Below are 20,372 nucleotides of genomic sequence, written 5' to 3'. Positions count from 1 at the left end.
ATGGGGGACTGTTGGAAGAGGAGAAAACATTGACACCTCAGGGCAGACTTCTTTGAGGCAGTCCTATGCTGGTTCCCAAAAAATCCCCTCAAAATTACTTCTCTTTCTTTGGGGGAACTTCATTCAGCTCCTTTTTGTGAGCTCAGGTTTGTGCTGCTAAGTGAAGGCACTTTCTGTGAAGGGGCAGAAGTCAACATCTTTCGCATTGCTCTCAGCCTGAACACTGCAGAGTCCTGAGGGACAAATGGGCTCCCTGTGCCCTAATGCACAGTCAGGAGAGCTGCTCTGCCCACGACTGACCTGCTGGTCACCATGCAGGTGCCCTGTGCTTATTACACCTCTCTCCGTTGGAGGATGACCTCACTAACAAAGTACTTGAAGAAGAAACTGGACTTTAGTGAGCTCTGAGGAGTCTAGTTTCAAAGTCCCTTTCTCCAAACTCTTCTCTCTTTCCCCAGGCACCTGAGCAGAGAGTGATGCAGAGGGGTGGCCTGGCTCTCTGCTGCCTGGAGCTGTCCCTGCAGGGAGCTGTTTCTCTGTCCCCAGGTCTCCTCCCTCTCAGAGCTCACAGAGCCCATCCCACCCGCTCTGTGCTCAGCTCGGCCCTGCACACCCCTCCTGGCAGCAGGGCACTGCCCACGGCCATCGCCCTCTTAGCAGGTCCTAAGCACTAGGGCAGATAAGCACTGATGCTGCAAGCAAAGGTGATGCTGGTGCTGCCTGGAGGCAGAGGAGTGGGGGAAGGCACTTGAGGAAGCTTCTGGCAGATGTGCTGATCCCTCACTGCAACAGTTCAGGAGTCTCAGTGACTTATCCAAACCTGACATCTCCTTTCCCCTTTCTCTTAGAAGAAAGGTGAGATCACAGACCCTGGAAAGGTCTTCATCTTCAAGGCAGCCCCTGCCTTAACCTTCCTCTTAAAATGCTGCCTCTGCCAGTGTTGTGGGGTGATCTGGAGCTGTGAGCATCTCTGATCCATGCAGCACCTTCTCAACAGCAGAAGGACCCTGCCCTGACAGGGGTCGCTCCTTCCACCCACACCTTCTCCCCACAGTGCTGTGGGGAGCTCCCCGGGCAGGCTGAGTGCTGACCCTGGCAGGCGGCAGAGTCCCCGCTCCAGCACACAGCCCCCTGGGGTGCAGGGACCCTGCTTGGAAGGACAGCCCTGGGCACCCCTGGCTGCACACCCAGTTTCACACCTCTGCAGCGGTCCCTGGAAGAAGGCAGCCATCATGCCCTCTCTCTCTGATGGTGCAGCAGGGAAGCCCTGCTCTGGAGCACATCCTCCTTCTCTATAGAAGAGAGAGATCCCACAGGCTGTGGGCTATGCCGGCTTTAGGAGATCACTCTAGGAAGTTCATTTGCATTGCCCTGCATGCAGAGACTTACCCTGTCAAGGGCTGTGAAGATTTCTCCTCTGTTGAGCTCTCAGCATCCTCCCATCCCACACTGCCTTTAAACCTCTCTCTTTCTTGCATGTCTCCCCTCGGTGCCTGCAGGCAGTGCCCTCAGCCCTGCTGCGCTTTGTGAAGGAGCTGCTCCTGGGCAGAGCTGTCTCTCGGCAGCGCTGCCCACTTGCCATGAGCTCCTTCCATTCCAGGAGCCCAGCCCAGCTCAGCAGCACAGGACCAGCCCAAGGCATTTTAATGACCCCTCTGGTGGGTTTGGTGCTGACTCCATGAACCTCAGACAGTGAGAAGAAATTGATGCAAACTGCAAAGTTTCAAGGAGCGTTAATGGGTCCCACTGGGGAACATTACTGACAAAGCTTCCCTGGGGTGTGGTTAGAGCAGAAAACTGGAGGCACAGATGACAGGTAGGCAAAGGCAATGTAAAGGTGGAAGAGATTCTGAGGAACCCTGGATGTGTTCCATTAAGCCAAAGGGCCAAGGCATGAGCCCAGCCCCTGGGAAGGGAGATCCTGTCCCTCACACATTGCTCAGGGCTCTTCCTGGGGCAGTGTAACGTGGGGATGCGCAATGTCAAGGGCAGGATTATGGTCCAACACCTCCCAGGCTCTCAGGTGGGGAAGGGGAGGCAATGAGACCCTCGTGTTGTAAGGATAAGGTGCTTCCTCATAGGCATCGGTGGCAGAGACAACAGCCATAGCCAAGGGGAGAAAGAGCTCATCTCTGTTGGGGCCTTTGCAGACTTTCTTCAGCCCTTTATGATCTCCACCACAAGCTGTCCTACATAGGTGTGGACCCCGAGGGGAATTTGCCTTTTATGGCAGAGAGCAGCAGGAACATGTGGAGCTCTGCCTGGGGAGGACGACGAGTCAGCTGAGAGCTGAACGCTCATGGTCAACACTGTGGTGGGTGGATGTGGAAGCCCAGAGAAGGGGGAAGCTGGCTGCCTTCCAGCCTCAAGGCTTCTGTGATTCTGTGCTGCAGAGAGCCATCTCAGTGTGTGTGTGTGTGCTTGTCTGTGCAGGGATGAACTGGGGGGATGAGGGGATCCCAGAGCCAGCTCCTGCATAGACAGAGGTTCTAAGAGCAGATTGTGGGAGGAACCATACTGTATCTGTGTCTATATAGTGTTATGAACATTTCCCTCCCTAACTAGTATGCAAACCACTCTTTAGAGTTTGAAAGTGTATTACCTTTCTTAATATATATGTAGTTCACATGGTACACTGGTTAGTCATGCTTGAGGAAGCAAACTAAAGGACAGCAGATCATCACAAGGACCAGAAGGACAGCCCAGCCCTTCAAATAAAGACTTGGCTTCTCCGTGTCTTTGAGCTTTCCATGAAGATAAAAGCTACCCCTGGAAAACCAAGATAATGCCAGCAGCCCAGCCCCTCGAACACATCTTTCAAACCCTCCCAATGTTGGCTGGCATCACAGAGAGGTAATTATAGCAAGACCGACTCCAGGGATGTCTGGATCAATAGACAAGCAATAAGACTGCTGATGGATGATGGTGCTGCAGAAGCAGTTGCTTTGTCAAGTTTTACTATGATTAGCAATGGGTAGTGTGTGTGTTAATTAGTGATTAGTCAAATCCTCTTCTACCTGAATGCTTGAAGAGTGTACGAACCCTCTGTATTAACCACATTCAGGGTGCCCCAATTGGTCTGGAACACCCCAGGCAATTGACTAAATATTTACTCTTGTAATTCTACACTTTGTGTCGCAGCCTCAGTCCTCGGTCGGCACGGGCCACTTGTGAATTTCCCTAACAGTTTGGCGACCCAGGTGGGACACAGCCGACTCACCTGATCCAACCTCTCACTACCACCCAGACCCTGATGGTCTCCACTGCGGGCTTGTGAGTGAGTTCCCCTCAGGATACTTGGGCACAGGGACAGTGAACCATGGATGTTGCTTGGCAGTAAGGAGGTGATGTTTTTATATAATGGGAGGCAGACAGAGTATGGTGACGAGGTCACCGGTAGGTGAGTTGCTGCAGCCCTGGAAATCCATTGATGGGATGGCCGGGTCATCAAAAGCCCGAGCCCTGTGTCAGGAAATTTGGCCAGAAGTGACCGCCTTTGATGATGCATCCCAAACGTGGCCATGGCCTGGTTCTGTTGATGACATTAAGCTGAGCTATTTATCCCAGCAACTGAAGGATTGGTTCCCATCACAGATGGACTATTGGGGTATCTGGGATAATTACTGGACTGTTGCTATATCAGGTATTAAAAAAACCAAACCAAACCAAAACCTAAAAAATTCCCTCCAGAGCAGAGAATAAGTAAAGATCTCTGAATGAACGGGAAAAAGAAGAGCTCTTTCCTTTCTGGAATTTACAAATATCAGAGAGAAGTTTCCCCTCTGGGTCACAAATTGAATAAAACCTTCAGCCGAATGGGAAAATCGGAATGTTCCCCATTCAGCTCCACCTGCCCATCCTACTGCTCTTTTTTCTGCTTTTCCTCTGGTTTCTGCTCCAGCTAGTGCGACTGCTTCTGCTTTGCTAGCACCTCTCTGACAAGAAATTTTAGGGCCAGGACGGGAACCTGGCCAGCTTTCTGTGGGAACAGGCTGCCTGCCATTTGCTCCCACTGATTTGGTTTTGGGGAAACAACAAATGCCCAGACTGCGGGATGATCCAGAGAAGCTGCTGCAAACCACGCACAGCATCTTCTGCGTTTGTGACTCTACGTGGGCCGATGTGCAGCAACTGTTTGAGACTGTTTTTTCTGCAGATGAAAAACTGAAAATCTGGGAGACAAACTGCAGATGGGCCAGGCAAGCACAGGGCAGAAGCCCATGGCCAGGCAATGACCCAGGACGGGACCCCAACTTACCATTGAACACAGGTATGCTGCAAAGAGAGAGAAGGGGATTGTTAGAGTCATTAGAAAGAGTGTAGATTGGGTTAAGGTCCAAGAATGTCAGCAAGGAAACACCAAACACCTCTCTGAATATTACTCCCAATTGGTTAAACAAAGAAGACTGTTTGGAGGGGTCGACATCGAGAAGGTGGAAAATCGATCTTTAATGGTATCTTTCTTTGTAGATCAGTCAGACCCAGAGATTAAGAAATATTTTTCTAAACCTGTGCCAGGATGGCAGGGCAAAGGATTGGATGAAATAGTCAGCATTGCTATGTTTGTGTTGAATGGAAGAGATGAAAGACAGCTGAAGCAAAAAAAAGAAAGAAAGAATAGGGACAGAGAGCTAGTTGGCAGCAGCATTAAACAGCAATGCTGGACTAAGGGGACAGGGATGCGGAGGTTTTCTGAGGTAAGGTCAGAGGAGGAAATTGGAGGAGCAATGGACCTCGAGGAAGTAGACACTGTTGTAATTATTGTGGACAGTAAGGCCATGGGAAACAGGAGTGCCCAGTGTGACCAAAGGGCCTCCCAACAGCACCTCTCAATCCTCTGCTGCAGTCCAACAAGGGGAGTGTCGTTTATCTGAGCACTGTATTCAAGCCATTCAAAATCTTCCCCAAGCAGTTACTAAAAACAAATGCGAGCCTTCTCAGGAGCTGTAGGATTCTGCCACCCCTGGAGAGCTGCTTCTGGGGAAATGGCAAATCCACTGATACCAACTACTGCTCATGGTGCTGGAGAACCCATCCACTGAACAACAGACAAGGTAAAGGCATCTGAGCTTTTGAATCTGGATTGCCAGACTACAGGAAGGCATTTACTTTTTTTCTACATGAACATTTTGGATGTTGTATTTGCTCTCTTCTTTTGCTTTGTATATTGTATATGTGTCTTTGCAGTGTTGTATCAACTTATACACTCAACTTAGTACTAAAATAATGCATAACATAATGTGATCAGTCCCTACCTCTTATAGCAATCAGTCTTTACAGTATAAAGGATATTCACTTTGTTAATGTATATTAGTTCACATTATACACTGCAATGTAATGAGGTAGTGGAATTTTACTAGAGACTTTGGTATTGTCCATGATTAAGTACAAGAAACGATAGGACAGCCCGGCCCTGGAAAGAAGGACTTTGCTTTGTGGAAGCTTAGAGCTGTCCCTGAAGGATAAAGGATACCCTGGGACAACCAAGGTAACACCAGCATCCCAGCCCCTCTCACACCTCTTTGAAACCCTCCCAGCATCGTCTGGCATCACAGATCAGTCACTCGAGCAAGGCTGACTCCAGGGACAGCTGGATCAATAGACAAGCAGCAAGAATGTTGCAGAAATATTGTTCTTTTGCAAAGTTTTAGTATGATTAGTCATCGGTAGTGTGGGTGTTAGTGATCAGTCAAATCATGTTGTACCTGAATGTTTGAAGGGTATAAGAACCCTGTGTAAAGCCACATTCTGGGTGCCCCAATTTTTCTGGGACACTGCATGCAGATGAATAAATATTTGCCTCTGTAATTCTTTACTTTGCCTCCTAGCCTCTCTCCTCGGTCACCATGGGTCGGTTGAGAATGTTTGTAACAGTCAGCACTGTTCAGCAGTAACTAAAACATAGGTGTGTTATCAATGCTGTTGTCATTACAAATCCAAAACATAGCACCATACAAGCTACCATGAAGAAAATTAACTCTGTGCCGGCCAAAACCAGCACACACAGGTACCATTGTAATTAAAGGCCCATACACACATTCACTTGCAGTTACAGCAAAGAAATACGTACAATTACAGATACAATGAGAGCCACAGACACCATAAGTGTGTCTTAAGATTTAGGTTTAGGTAGTGCTGCGAGAAGCAGGGAGTTGGACTCGATGATCCTTCTGGGGAAGAGAAGGAACTTTGTGGCTGTTCCTACTTCAGTGTGGGTCTATCCAGAGGCCACAGTCCTTCAGAGGTGTACCTGCTCTGGTGGGGGTGACTCGTCCCAGTCCCTACAGGGGTGTACATGTTCTGGCATGGGCTTACTGAGAGGCAACCACCCTCTCAGTTGATGTACCTCCAGTGTCAACTTATCCACAGGTCACCATCCTTTTGACACTGATTCACACTGGAGTTTTAGCAAGTTCTCTCGCTGCCCCCAAGACCACTCCCTCATGGGAGCAGAGTGGCAACAAGAAGAGCCAGTGAGGTGAGCTGCCCTGCAGGACTTCCTACTTACAAACAAGGAAGAACTGCTCAGAGATGTAACAGCCAGGGATGAGAAAGCAGAGTGTAGGATCCTGAGAAAGGGAACAAGGCCAAGAGCAGGACTGGAGGAGAGCAGGCTTTGGCCTGCTGGGCGACCTGCTTGGCAGAATCCCATGGGACACGGCCCTGCAGACAAGAGGGGTGCAGAGTGCTCTTTGATGGTCAAGGATCTCCTCTTCAAGCTCCAGAATGCTCCACCCCCCATGCAGAAAGTCAAGCAAAGGTGGCAAGAGGCTGGCATGGATGAGGAAGGAGCTCCTGACAAAAAACAAGCAGGAAGAGGAAGCCCAGAGAAAGTGGAAGCTGGCTGCCTTCCAGCCTCAAGGCTTCTGTGCTGCTGTGCTGGAGAGAGCCATTTGCATGTGTGTGTTTGTGCGTGGGGGATCGGGGGGTGAGGGGATTGTGGGGCCAGCTCCCACATAGACAGAGGGTCTCAGACCAGCTCCTGGAGGGATCTAATTTGTCTGTGTGTCCCTATAGGTATGCATTTTCCACTAACACAGCCTTGCATACAAACAGCCCAACCCTCATTTACCCTTTCTCCGCTGACCCTGCTTTTGCTTGCTTTGTCCCCTCCTTTGGTGTTTTGGAGATTGTGTTCATGGCAATTCCTGCCTGGCTCTGGAGAGACCTGCAGCTCCTCAGGCTGTTATCGGTGAGCCTGCACCAGCAGCATGGGGAGCCACCTGCACACAGACATGAACAGCTGGCCAAATGGAGCTTCAGTCCAGGGGGACCTTGAGGAACTCAGCGGTGTGGCCCACAGAAACCTCTGGAGTGACTCTGAGGAGAAGGACCTGGGAACTATGAGGCACGCCGTACGAGCCAGTGGTTTATGCTCAGCAGGAACAAGGGCAGTTGCATATGGGGCTGCATAAGGATGAGCATGTTCACCCAGACCAGGGGAGTCATTCTGCCCCTTGACGCAGCACTGGTAGGGACCCACACACAGGGGTTTGCCCCAGTTATCAGCTCCCAATTTTGATGGAGTTGGGAGAAGCTGGAGAGTGCCCAGAGGAGAAGTGGCAAGGTGGGGTTTGGGGCCTTAAGCCGATACCCTGTGTGGAGGGGCTGAGAAACCTGGGCTTCTTTGGCCCTTTTGCTCAGCAGCAGAGAGGAGGCTCAGGGCAGTATAGGAGTAGCCTGAGACTGCTTGCAGGGTGGCTTCAGAGAAGGTGGAGCTTTTCTCCAAACTGGGAAACATCATGGGAAAGAAAAAATGTCACAAAGGGAGCTTGGGAGGTGTCATGGTTTAACCCCAGTCAGCAACTCAGCACCACGCAGCCATTTCCCCCTCCCCCTCCCAGTGGGGTGAGGAGGAGGAAACGAAAGAAAAAAAAGTAAAACTCGTGGGTTGAGATAAGAACAGTTTATTAACTAAAGTAAAATACAATACTAACAATAGTAATAATGAAATATAATAATAATAGTAATGAAAAGGAATACAACAAAAAAAGGAAGTGGGGGGGAAGGAAAAAAAACAGTGATACACAATGCAATTGCTCACCACCCGCTGACCAATGCCCAGTTAGTTCCTGAGCCGTGATCCGTGCCTCCCGGCCAACTTCCCCCTGTTTCTATACTGGGCATGACGTTCCATGGTATGGAATATGCCTTGGGCTAGTTCAGGTCAGCTGCCCCGGCTCTGCTCCCTCCCAGCTTCTTGCACACCTGCTTGCTGGCAGAGCATGGGAAACTGAAAAGTCCTTGGCTTAAGATAAGTGCTACTTAGCAACAACTAAAACATCAGAGTGTTACTGTCGTGGTTTAACCCCAGCCGGCAGCTAAGCACCATGCAGCCGCTCGCTCACTGCCCCCCACCCCTGGGATGGGGGAGGCAATCAGGAAAAAAAAACTCGTGAGCTGAGATAAAGACAGTTTAATAGGACAGAAAGGAATGAAAACAATGATAATAATAATATGACAATAGTAATACTAAAAGAATTAAACTATACAAAGCAAGAGGTGCACAATGCAGTTGCTCACCACTCGTTGACCGATGCCCAGTTAGTTCCCGAGCTGCAATCCCCCCTCCCAGCCAGCTCCCCCAGTTTATATACTGGGCATGATGTCATATGGTATGGAATAGCTCTTTGGCCAGTTTGGGTCAGCTGTCCTGGCGGTGTCCCCTCCCAGCTTCTTGTGCCCCTCCAGCCTTCTTGCTGGCTGGGCGTGAGAAGCTGAAAAATCCTTGGCTTAGTATAAACACTACTTAGCAACAACTAAAAACATCAGTGTGTTATCAACATTATTTTCCTACTAAATCCAAAACACAGCACTATACCAGCTACTAGGAAGAAAATTAACTCTGTCCTAGCTGAAACCAGGACAGTTACCAACATCATTCTGACACTAAATCCAAAACACAGCACTGTACCAGCTACTAAAAAGAAAGTTAACTCTGTCCCAGCCGAAACCAGGAGAGGAGGTTGAGACTGGAGACGAGGAGAAAGAAATGTCACTGCAAGTGCAGTTCTCTGTTACAATAGACCACCCAGAGAGAGTCTGGATTAGCCAAAGCTTTATATTTCAACGAGCACTCTGTGAGGATGGAGAGATCTCAGTAAGGGTAGGAAGATGCTCAGGTGAGACCAAGGTTGGTGAGCAGGGTGGATGTCACCAGCCTGCAGGGAAAGAGGTGCAGGTGTGGGACACCTGTGATTGAGAGAGCTGAAGGCTCTGGCAAGGCTGGAAGCCTGTTGCTCTCGTGGGCTATGGCTCTTCCCTGTGCAGTTGATGCCTGGGAGGAGACACCTTATCATTATAGCACCAGGACTTCATTGCCTCCTCATCGTAACCCATGAGCCTGGAAGAGATGGTACTGCAGTCCTGCTCTAGGCATTGCACATCCCCATATGACACTGCCCCAGGAAGAGCCCTGAGCAATGTGGGAGGGACAGGATCTCCTCTCCCAAGGGCTGCGGGTCAGGGCTTGGCCCTTTGACTTAATAGAACACATCCAGGATCAGTCAACATGAGAGCCATCTTTTCCTTTCCTTTGCCTCCCTGTCATCACTAGCCTCCAGTTTTGTGCTCTAACCACACCCCAGGGAGGCTTTGTCAGTAATGTCCCTCAGTGGGACCCATTAACGCTCCTTGAAACTTTGCAGTTTGCATCTGACTTTGACTTCTGGAGAGGTTTCTTCAGCATCCTCTCACTGTCTGAGGTTCATGGAGTCGGCACCAAACCCACTAGAGGGGTCATTAAAAAGCCACCTTGAGCTGGTCCTGTGCTGCTGAGCTGGGCTGGGCTCCTGGGATGGAGGGAGCTCATGGCAAGCAGGCAGTGTGCTACAGAGAGACAGCTCTGCCCAGGAGCAGCTCCTCTGCAAAGCACAGCAAGGCTGAGGGCACTGCCCGCAGGCACCGAGGGGAGACATGCAAGAAAGAGAGAGGTTAAAGGCAGTGTGGGGATGGGAGGATGCTGAGAGCTCAACAGAGGAGAAACCTTCACAGCCCTTGACAGGGTAAGTCTCTGGCTGCAGGGCAATGCAAATGAACTTCCTGGAAGGATCTCCTAAAGCTGGCACAGCCCACAGCCTATGGGATGTCTCTCTGGTGTACAGAAGGACATGCTCCAGAGCAGGGCTTCCCTGCTGCACCATAGAGGGACAGGGCATGGCAGCTGCCTTCTTCCAGGGCCACCTGCAGGGGTGTGAAGCCGGGTGTGCAGCCAGGGGTGCACAGGGCTGTCCTTCCAAGCAGGGTCCCTGCACCCTGGGCTCCCCATGCCGCTGTGGGGAGAAGCTATGGGTAGAAGGAACAACTCCTGACAGGGCACGATCCTTCTGCTTTCACGAGAGTGCTGCACGGGTCAAGGCTGCTGACAGCCCCACATCACCCTCAGGACATTTCCAAGGGGACTTTTCAAGAAGCACATCAAGGCAATGTCTACTTGAAAGCTCAGGATTCCGTTCTTTCTGTCTTCTACTCCTGGTTATCTGGGTGGGCAATGGGACATAGAAATGGGAGCAGGCACGTAAACTCCAAATCTGTTCCTCTTAGAGATGAATCAACCTGGCAGTATCAGAAATCAACACCCTGCAGCTTACAGACAGCACCAGAGGCACCTTGGCAGCCTCCTCAGGGTTGGTCTGATGTTCCCATCAGAGCCTGCAACCACTGAGCTGCCCCTGGGCAATGCCCTGCTGCCAGGAGGGGTCTGCAGGGCAGAGCTGAGCACACAGCGGCTGGGATGGGGTCTGTGAGCACTGAGAGGGAGGAGGCGTGGGGACAGGGAAATGGTTCCTGGCAGGGACAGCTCCAGGCAGCAGAGACATGGGCAGGGGGAGAGAGCGAGCTGCTACCATCAAGGTCTTGGGAGGGGGATTCTGGCACCTCCCTGCTATCCCTTGCAGTGCAGATGCCTTCCGCTGAGCAACCCCCTGGTCTCCTCTCCCACCCAGCGCAGTTGCTGCCATCAAGACCATGGGTTCTCAAGCTGAGTCGAATTCTCTGCAGGTTCAGCGCAAGGAGGAGAAACTCCCGAGTGCTCCCTTGGCAAGAGTGTTGAGGCATTTCTCCATCTTGCCCTCCTGTCCATGCTTCCCTTGGTCTTACCCTCGGACTCTCTGGCAACAAGGAGGCTTCAGGTGCAGCGCACACACTGACGCTGCAGGTCCTGCGATGCAGCTGTGTCCATGGGAGCAAAGTACCTCAGTTCCTTCCAGGCTGTGGGGCTTTGGACAGTGCAGTGTGTGGGGCTGGGGACTGAGCTGGCTCTGCTGAGGTCCCTACACTTTTAGCACATCCAGGAGTTTCCCTGCGCTTGTGGTGCCGGAAGATGCTGAGCAGCTCCTCTATATTACAAGGGGGTTACCGATATAATCTGCATGTCAGGGCTGCTGCTTCCTTGGAGCTACTGGCCATGGACAGCAGCTGGACGTGGTCTTCTCAGTGCTGGTCTCTCTGCACTTCCAAACTGTCCTGCCGTGTCCTTAGGATTGTGTAAGCCCTAAGGGAAATGGTGAATTTCAGCAGCTGTCACCCACTTTCCCCCATTCCCAGTGCTGTAGAGCAGGGACAAGTCCTCGGGAGACTATGGGCAGAGCCCTACTCCTTACATCAGACTCAGCCAGCACAAACCTGAGCTCCAGCCTGGGGGATGCATGAAGGTCCTGAAAGAAGGGATATAGGCAATGGGTGTTGGGGAGGTAGGGTGGGGGCTTGGAAGGGGCAGGGAAAGGGAAGAGTTTTGCTCAGAGCAGTCCTCACTTGTGAGTGTGCTTTCTTCCTTCGGCAGTACCTCAGGAACAAAGGGATCAGATGTCCAACGGCAGCTCCATCACCGAGTTCCTCCTCCTGGCATTCGCAGACACGCAGGAGCTGCAGCTCTTGCACTTCTGGCTCTTGCTGGGCATCTACCTGGCTGCCCTCCTGGGCAACAGCCTCATCATCACCACCATAGCCTGTGACCACCAACTCCACACTCCCATGTACTTCTTCCTCCTCAACCTCTCCCTCCTCGACCTGGGCTCCATCTCCACCACTCTCCCCAAAGCCATGGCCAATTCCCTGTGGGACAACAGGTCTATTTCCTATGTAGGATGTGCTGCCCAGCTCTTTCTCTTTTCCTTCTTGCTTGGAGCAGAGTATTTTCTTCTCACTGTCATGGCCTATGACCGCTATGTTGCCATCTGCCAACCCCTGCACTACGGGACCCTCCTGGGCAGCAGAGCTTGTGTCCACATGGCAGCAGCTGCCTGGGGCAGTGGGTTTCTCTATGCTGTGCTGCACACTGCCAATACATTTTCCCTACCACTCTGCCAAGGCAATGTCCTGCACCAGTTCTTCTGTGAAATCCCCCACATCCTCAAGCTCGCCTGCTCAGACACCTACCTCAGGGAAGTTGGGCTTCTTGTGGTTAGTGTCTGTTTAGTTTTTGGGTGTTTTGTTTTCATTGTGTTGTCCTATGTGCAGATCTTCAGGGCTGTGCTGAGGATCCCCTCTGAGCAAGGACGGCACAAAGCCTTTTCCATGTGCCTCCCTCACCTGGCTGTGGTCTCCCTCTTTGTCAGCACCTCTTTTTTTGCCTACCTGAAGCCCCCTTCCACATCCTCCCAATCCCTGGATCTGCTGATGGCAGTCCTGTACTCGTTGGTGCCTCCAATAGTGAACCCTTCATCTACAGCATGAGGAACAAAGAGATCAAAGATTCCCTGAGGAAAGTATTTCAACACATACTATTTCAGCATCATTAAGGTACCCCTACACCTTATAATACTCCCAGGGTATCTCGGGAAAAGCCAGGAGTATCTTTTGGTCTTTTTTTTTTTTTTTTAATAGCTGTGATAATATTATTGCAATGAATTAGTATTATTCATCCCACTTCTTGACAGTCAACGTGTTTTTTCTGAGCTGCTATCCCAATGTACTGTCATGGAGTAACCCCAGCAGGCAGGTCAGCACCACCCAGCTGCTCGCTCACCTGCCCCCAGTGGGATGGGAGAGAGAATTGGAAAGGTAAGAGTGAGAAAACTCGTGGGTTGAGTTAAAGACAGTTTTAGTAGGTAAAGCAAAATCTGCACATGCAAGCAAAGCAAAACAAGGAATTCATTCACTGCTTCCCACTGGCAGGCAGGTGTTCAGCCATCTCCAGGAAAGCAGGGCTCCATCACACGTAACGGTGACTCAAGAAGACAAACGGCATCACTCCGAACATTCCCTCCCTTCCTTCTTCTTCCCCCAGCTTTATATGCTGAGCATGACGTCATATGGTCTGGAATGTCCCTTTGGTCAGTCGGGGTCAGCTGTCCCAGCTGTGTCCCCTCCCAACTCCTTGTGCACCCCCAGCCTACTCGCTGGCAGGGTGGGGTGAGAAGCAGAAAAGGCCTTGACTCTGTGTAAGCACTGCTCAGCAATAAAGCAAACATCCCTGTATTATCAACACTGTTCTCATCACAAGTCCAAAACATAGCCCCGTACAAGCTACTATGAAAAAATTTAACTCTATCCCAGCTAAAACCAGCACACAGACCTACAGTACCAGGCTGCTTGCATAAATAAAGAAGCCAGCAGAAAATCTTTGGTCTGAGCTCTCCTCTCTCCAAATCCTCTCTGTAGCTGGGGGCACAGCCCAGCTAGAAGAAAGGGTTAAGGAGCCCAAATCCCAGCTGCCACATGGAGGAGCAGCCCATGGGGCCCCCGAGGCTGCACCTTGCTGCCTCAGCGGGCACTCCCTCTCTTCTGCCTGCGTATCATCAGGGCTGCTGCTTCCCTGGAGCCATGGCCAGCAGTAGGACATGCTCCTTTCAGTGCTGGTCTCTCCTCCCTTCCACACTCTCCTCTTGTGCCCTTGCATTTGTGTTGTTAGCTCTAAGGGCTCGTGGACCTTGAGACAGTCCTGTTGTCTCTACGGCGGCATCCCTGTGGCTGTGGGCAGGAGCAGACCGTGGGAACCACTGTGTCAGAGCTGGCCTCCCTGCTAGCACCACCATCACCAAAAGGGCTCCTCAGGGCAGGGCCAGAAGGCCAGATGCCTCTTCCAAAGGTGGTGTCAGGACTATACCCAAGGAGCCCCTCCCTCAAAAGCACTTTTGCTCTTCTGGGTTTCTCGATAGCTTCAGGGAGACAAGCTCAGAGTCCCAGGGGGATCTGTTAGGGACTGAGGGCTGGACCAAGACTTCCCTTCTTGGTGGCACATGTCCAAGCAGACAGCAACTGCTCTTTGACTTATCTCCCTGGTGCTGTCCACCTGCAGTGGGGCTGATGGCAGATGCCATCCTGGAGAGGAATTGGGAGGTGCCAGGAGAAGTCAGGGGATCTCCAGGGACAGTGTGTGAGTCTGACTTGGCAGTGAGTTGCACCTCCTAAAATTAGTGACCATTGGAGGTGGAGTGTCCTGGAAGAAAAGGCAAACCTGAGGAGACCACGAGCTAACGAGGGCTCTGCAATGCCAGAAAAGGCCGTGAGGAGCCAGCAGGCAATAGGACCAAAGGCTGGAGAGTGGTTCTTGAAAGCCTCTTGGAAAGCCCACGGGCTGGATCTAGCGCAGCCCTGCCCTGCCCTTTGTGCCATTGCAGACACCTCTTGCTCCTGCGCAGCCCTGTCCTTGGCTATTGAGCATCAAGGGAAGATGGAAAGGGGCTCAGCAGCAGTGATCCCCTTCTGGCTGGGTCTGCTCCCCACCCTGACCAGCATGGCCAGTGCAGGCTCACCCCATGGTCCCAGGGCACCACAGCCCCCTTGCTCTGCAGAGCAGCACCGCCAGCTTGGGGCCTTGCAGGGAGCATGGAGAGGGAACCAGGAGTGGCCGGCCAGGCCAGCACAGACACACTCACCTGGCTCTCTGGAGGGCAGGGATGACTGTGGAGAAGAGCAAGGCAGCATTTGTGTGCCTGCAGGGAGGAATCCATGACAAAGAGAAACCTCTTTCTGCAGGCACCCACTCGGAGGAGGCTGCTCTGTTCTGGAGCAGGACTCTTGTGCTGGCCTAGGGAGAGGGATGTCGTGGATGAATGATTTAGATCACTTAAAGAATCACCACCAAAGGTATTAGCAAAAGTGATTTTAATGTGAATTTGTGTGGTGGGTTGACCCTGGCCGGATGCCAGGTGCCCACCAAAGCCGCTCTATCACTCCCCCTCCTCAACTGGACAGGGGAGAGAAAATAAAACGAAAGGCTCATGGGTTGAGATAAGGACAGGGAGATCACTCACCAATTACCCTCACGGGCAAAACAGACTCGACTTGGGGAAAAATTAATTGAATTTATTACTAGTCAAATCAGAGCAGGATAATGAGAAATAAAACCAAATCTTAAAAACACCTTCCCCCCACCCCTCCCTTCTTCCCGGGCTTAACTTTACTCCCAATTTTCTCTACCTCTTCCCCCCGTGAGCGGCACAGGGGGACGGGGAATGGGGGTTTGGGTCAGTTCATCACACGTTGTTTCTGCCACTTCTTCCTCCTCACACTCTTCCCCTGCTCCAGCATGGGGTCCCTCCCATGGCAGACAGTCCTCCATGAACTTCTCCAATGTGAGTCCTTCCCACAGACTACAGTTCTTCAGGAACTGCTCCAGCATGGGTCTCTTCCACAGGGTGCAGTCCTTCAGGAACAGACTGCTCCAGCGTGGGTCCCCCGCGGGGTCACAAGTCCTGCCAGCAAACCTGCTCCAGCCTGGGCTCCTCTCTCCACGGGTCCATGGGTCCATGGGGCCACAGGTCCTGCCAGGAACCTGCTCCAGTGTAGGCTTCCCACAGGGTCACAGCGTCCTTTGGGCATCCCCCTGCACCGGAGTGGGGTCCTCCACGGGCTGCAGGTGGATATCTGCTCCACTGTGGACCTCCATGGGCTGCAGGGGGACAGCCTGCCTCACCATGGTCTTCACCACGGGCTGCAGGGGAATCTCCACTCCGGCACCTGGAGCACCTCCTCCCCTCCTTCTTCACTGACCTTGGTGTCTGCGGAGTTTTTCTCTCACATATTCTCACTCCGCTCTCTCTGGTTGCAACTGCGACTCCCCTGTAACTTCTTTTCCCTTTCTTAAATCTGTTATCCCAGAGGCTCTACCACTGTTGCTGATTGGCTTGGCCTTGGCCAGCGGCAGGTCCATCCTGGAACCCGCTGACATTAACTTTATCAGACATAGGGGAAGCTTCTAGCAGCTTCTCACAGTAGCCAGCCCTGTAGCCCCTCCACTACCAAAACCTTGCCACGCAAACCCAATACACTGCTGAACAGTGCTGACTGTCACAAACATTCGCAGCTGCCCGGGCCGACCGAGGAGAGAGGCTAGGACACAAACTAAAGAATTACAGCGGCAAATATTTATTCATGCACATGCGGTGTCCCAGCAAAGTTGGAGCACCCAGAATGTGGCTTTACACAGGGTTCTTATACCCTTCAAACATTCAGGTACAACATGATTTGACTGATCACTAACACCCACACTACTGATCACTAATCATAGTAAAACTTTGCAGAACAACAATATTTCTGCAACATTCTTGCTGCTTGTCTATTGATCCAGCTGTCCCTGGAGTCAGCCTTGCTCGAGTGACTGATCTGTGATGCCAGACAACGCTGGGAGGGTTTCAAAGAGGTGTGAGAAGGGGTGGGATGCTGGCGTTACCTTGGTCATCCCGGGGTATCCTTTATCCTTCAGGGACAGCTCTAAGCTTCCACAAAGCAAAGTCCTTCTTTCCAGGGCCGGGCTGTCCTATCGTTTCTTGTACTTAATCATGGACAATACCAAAGTCTCTAGTAAAATTCCACTACCTCATTACATTGCAGTGTATAATGTGAACTAATATACATTAACAAAGTGAATATCCTTTATACTATAAAGACTGATGGTTATAATAGGTAGGGACCTGTCACATTATATTATCCATTATTTTAGTACTAAGTCGAGTGCATAAGTTGATACAACACTGCAAAGACACATATATAATCACAAAGCAAAATAAGAGAGCGAATACAACATCCAAAGTCCTTTTAGTTCACAATCTTATACCCAAGTGTGGGAGCCAAGAGGTTAACCACCCAAATAGATGGAGGGGAGATGCCTGTCTTAATTCATGTATTACTTTTAAATGTGTCTTTACCTTATTTATGTCAGTTTCATCTTTCTGGTCTGGATTTACATAAACCCGGCAGCTGTCATTCAATAACGCACATCCTCCGTCCTCTGCTGCTAATAGGTAGCCTAAGGCTAATCGAGTCTCTCTTACCTTTTGTGATCATCATGTGATTTCTTCCTGTAGGGCTGTCATACTATCTGCCGTTTCTTTAATGGCTTTTTCTAATTCTGTTGACACATTTCCAACCATGCTTTCTCGTTCAGCAACCCCTAACCATGGATAAAAGCTCTTACACACAGGTGGAGCTCAGTGCCACATTCTGTCAGAGGGCTGTGATGCTTTTTCTCCCATATACCAGTAGTTATGAGCTCCAGAGGCAGAAGAGATACTGGTTCTAACCTGTGCGCATGGTATTAATGCACCGAGAGTACACTACCCAGCCCAGGTCGGGGGTCAATACTTGCATGCCCTTTCTCCACATATCCAATATCGCTCAGGTAGCTGTGTAAATAGAGGAGTAGAATCCTCAAAGAAATCATAATCATGGTAAGTATTTCCTGCAAAAGGGTTAGCGGGTACTGGATCTGGTTGTTTAGGTAAACCAGTAAGGCTTGGACCCAGATTAGATGACCCAAAGCAATCAGGATCCCATAGGAAACCAACATTTTACAGTTATCTTTCCTTTGATTATGGCTTCCTACAGAATACCGTGTTAATTTCTCTGCAAACATCCACATTGTTTGGGAGTTTGCAGAGCTCAATAAACTCCAGCCCAGAACAAATCTATGATGTGATGTATCATTATAACAGGTTTTGTGTAAGGGTTTTGAAAGTATTATTATTAGAACGAAAAAACAAACAGCATATTGCAACAAAGAGGATTATCTCTTGATTACACTGTAGTTTTCGGTAAGGATATAGTTCAGTCAGATATATATATAGATATATATATATATAGTTCAGTTCAAGGTTAGCGAGGTCAAAGCCAATCCACCAGCTCTGTGTAGGTTCCTGGCTATGGGTAGTTTTGTCTTTCCAGGGATGGATGTTCCTTTGGTGGCAGGAGTGTTTCCTGGTTCTAATTCTACACCGGTCACAGCTTTCAGGTGGGAGTGATGGACCCGAGTCGTTTTTTCTTCCACCTTTACTGCTGAGAAAGGTGAGCAATACCAGCAATGGTCCCTCCCACCATGGAGATAAGTGCTCCTTTTTTTCATGTGTTTTACCCAAACATAATTCCTTTGATTGAAGCAAAGTTCCTTCTAGAGGTACTGGCTGTAGTAGCTGTGCCCAGGCCTGATTGTGATAGTGTTTCACAGGCAGACAGCTTTGGGTTTTTTTGAGGTCTTCCTAAATATTCATTAAGGCTAAAGGTAGTGCGTGCAAGAGGCAGTTACCTATTTGGCTGTGGCATAAATTCCTGGCACGAACCAATTCTTCAGCACTGTCTGGGCAAGTGCAACTGTCCCCAAGTGCCCTGGATGGTGATGCGTTTTTGCTATGGGAATCCGGTGTTGCTCAGGTAAAATAGGAAGGTTTTCCATCCCTCTCTCTGGAGTACTCTTCCCTGGGAGTCTGGTTGCTTCATACCTTCTCCAAGAGTCAATTTCTTCAGCACGAACAGTCAAATAGATCTTTTCAGGAGCAGATAACACCAGGTCAGACTGCTGGACTGCTTGTAAGCCTGGTGTTTTGTACAGCTGTCGTGCTGTGGCTTTAGCTGCAACATCCGCTAGATCTTTTCCTATTTCTTCTTTTGTCCTTTCACCAGTATTGGCTGGCTGATGAATGACAGCTAGTTTGTGTGGCAACTGTCTAGTTTTTAACAGTTCAGTACTTACTCTCACAAGAAGTTATAAAGCCACGCCCCTTCCAGAACTGCCCAGTGGCGTGGCACACTCCAAAGGCCTATCGAGAATCAGTGTATTTACAGTCTTGTCTTTGGACAGCTGGCAAGTCTTTGTTAATGCAATCCATTCTGCTGCTTGTTCACTCAGCTTTGGACTGAGTGGCGAAGGCTCCACGACTTTATTTTCAGGAGTTACTGAATAACCTGTAACCTGGTCACTGTTTAGATAATATGGGGACCCGTCTACACAGAGGTCAAGATCCGGATCTGGAAAGGGCACTTCTGTAAATATTTTTGAGTCTTTTGGGCTTCACGGGTTGTTACCACACAATCGTGATGTGGAGTTTCTTCCCCAGGTGGAGGGAGTAGAGTAACAGGGTTCAGTGTATTACATCACTTCATTCTTATGTGTTCTGCCATTAAGAGAATCAGCTCATAGCGATGTATTCGCTGTGGTGACAGTGCTGTGTGACAGCAGCATTTCAAGTCCATGTGGTACTTGTAGCACTAGAGGGGATCCAAGCAGCACGTTTTCACTCTGTTCAACTAGGAGTGCTGTGGCAGCTGTCCTAGGGACACAAGCAAAGGGTCCTTCAGCTGCCAGACTGTACTGGTGTTGGCTGGGATAGTTACCTTTCTTCATGTACAAACAAGGTAAATGGCTTCCTGTAGTCTGGCAATCCCAGAGCAGGAGCAGTCACTAATGCGTGCCTGAAAAGCTCAGATGCCTTTACCTTGTCTGTTGTTCAGTGGATGGGTTCTCCAGCACCATGAGCAGTAGGCTGTATCAGTGGATTTGCCATTTCCCCAGAAGCAGCTCTGCAGCAGCGGCAGAATGCTACAGCTCCTGAAAAGGCTCGCATTTGTTTTTAGTAACTGCTTGGGGAAGATTTTGCATGGCTTGACTACGGTGCTCAGGTAAACGACACTCCCCTTGTTGGAGAATGTAACCCAGGTGTTTTACACTTCTCTTACAAAAGTTGTATCTTATGTGGAGAAGCCCCATGGCCCTTCTCAGCAAAGGCCAACAGTAAGGTGCGGGTGTCAGCTCTATAAGATGCCTTGGCTACCAATAAATCATTAACAGATTGTATCAAAAAGGGATCCATTTCTTTAAAGACAGCATCCTGCAAATCTTCTAACAAAACTTTAGAAAACTAGTGGAGGATGCAGGAAAGCCCTGAAGGAGCCTTGTCCATGTTAGTTGGATCTTTCCCCAGGGAAATGCAAAAAGGTATTGAGACTCCGGATGAATAGGTATACTGATTTCAGGTTGAAACTGTTGCCCCTGTACCTGTTAGACAGGAGGAATTATGTTCATTGGTCAAAAGGTTTGAGACCAGATTCTCATAAGAAGAAGGGGAAAATATTTCCTATTCAGAGGCTCCTGTAGTGACTGCACCGTAGGTCCCTGGTAGCTGTCAGTCCTGGGTGAAATTGAGCTGCCCCTGGTGCAGAGA

At 50.3% G+C, this 20,372-nt stretch overlaps 1 protein-coding gene across 1 annotated transcript; it reads left to right on the top strand.

Moving 5' to 3' along the window:
- The first annotated feature begins 11,802 nt into the window (after positions 1-11,802).
- On the top strand, positions 11,803-12,672 carry LOC127028318 (olfactory receptor 14A16-like). Its single transcript, XM_050914033.1, has one exon. The coding sequence runs from the start codon at positions 11,803-11,805 to the stop codon at positions 12,670-12,672; it is 870 nt and encodes a 289-aa protein (XP_050769990.1).
- Positions 12,673-20,372: the final 7,700 nt, after the last annotated feature.

This window comes from Gymnogyps californianus, unplaced genomic scaffold (assembly GCF_018139145.2).
Source record: "Gymnogyps californianus isolate 813 unplaced genomic scaffold, ASM1813914v2 HiC_scaffold_31, whole genome shotgun sequence".
Lineage (NCBI taxonomy): Eukaryota > Metazoa > Chordata > Aves > Accipitriformes > Cathartidae > Gymnogyps > Gymnogyps californianus.
This window is presented reverse-complemented; position numbering and strand designations above follow the sequence as displayed.

What these genes read in the sequence shown, in the direction of transcription:
- LOC127028318 (XM_050914033.1), top strand. Translation starts at nt 11,803, where the DNA reads ATGTCCAACGGCAGCTCCATCACCGAGTTCCTCCTCCTGGCATTCGCA.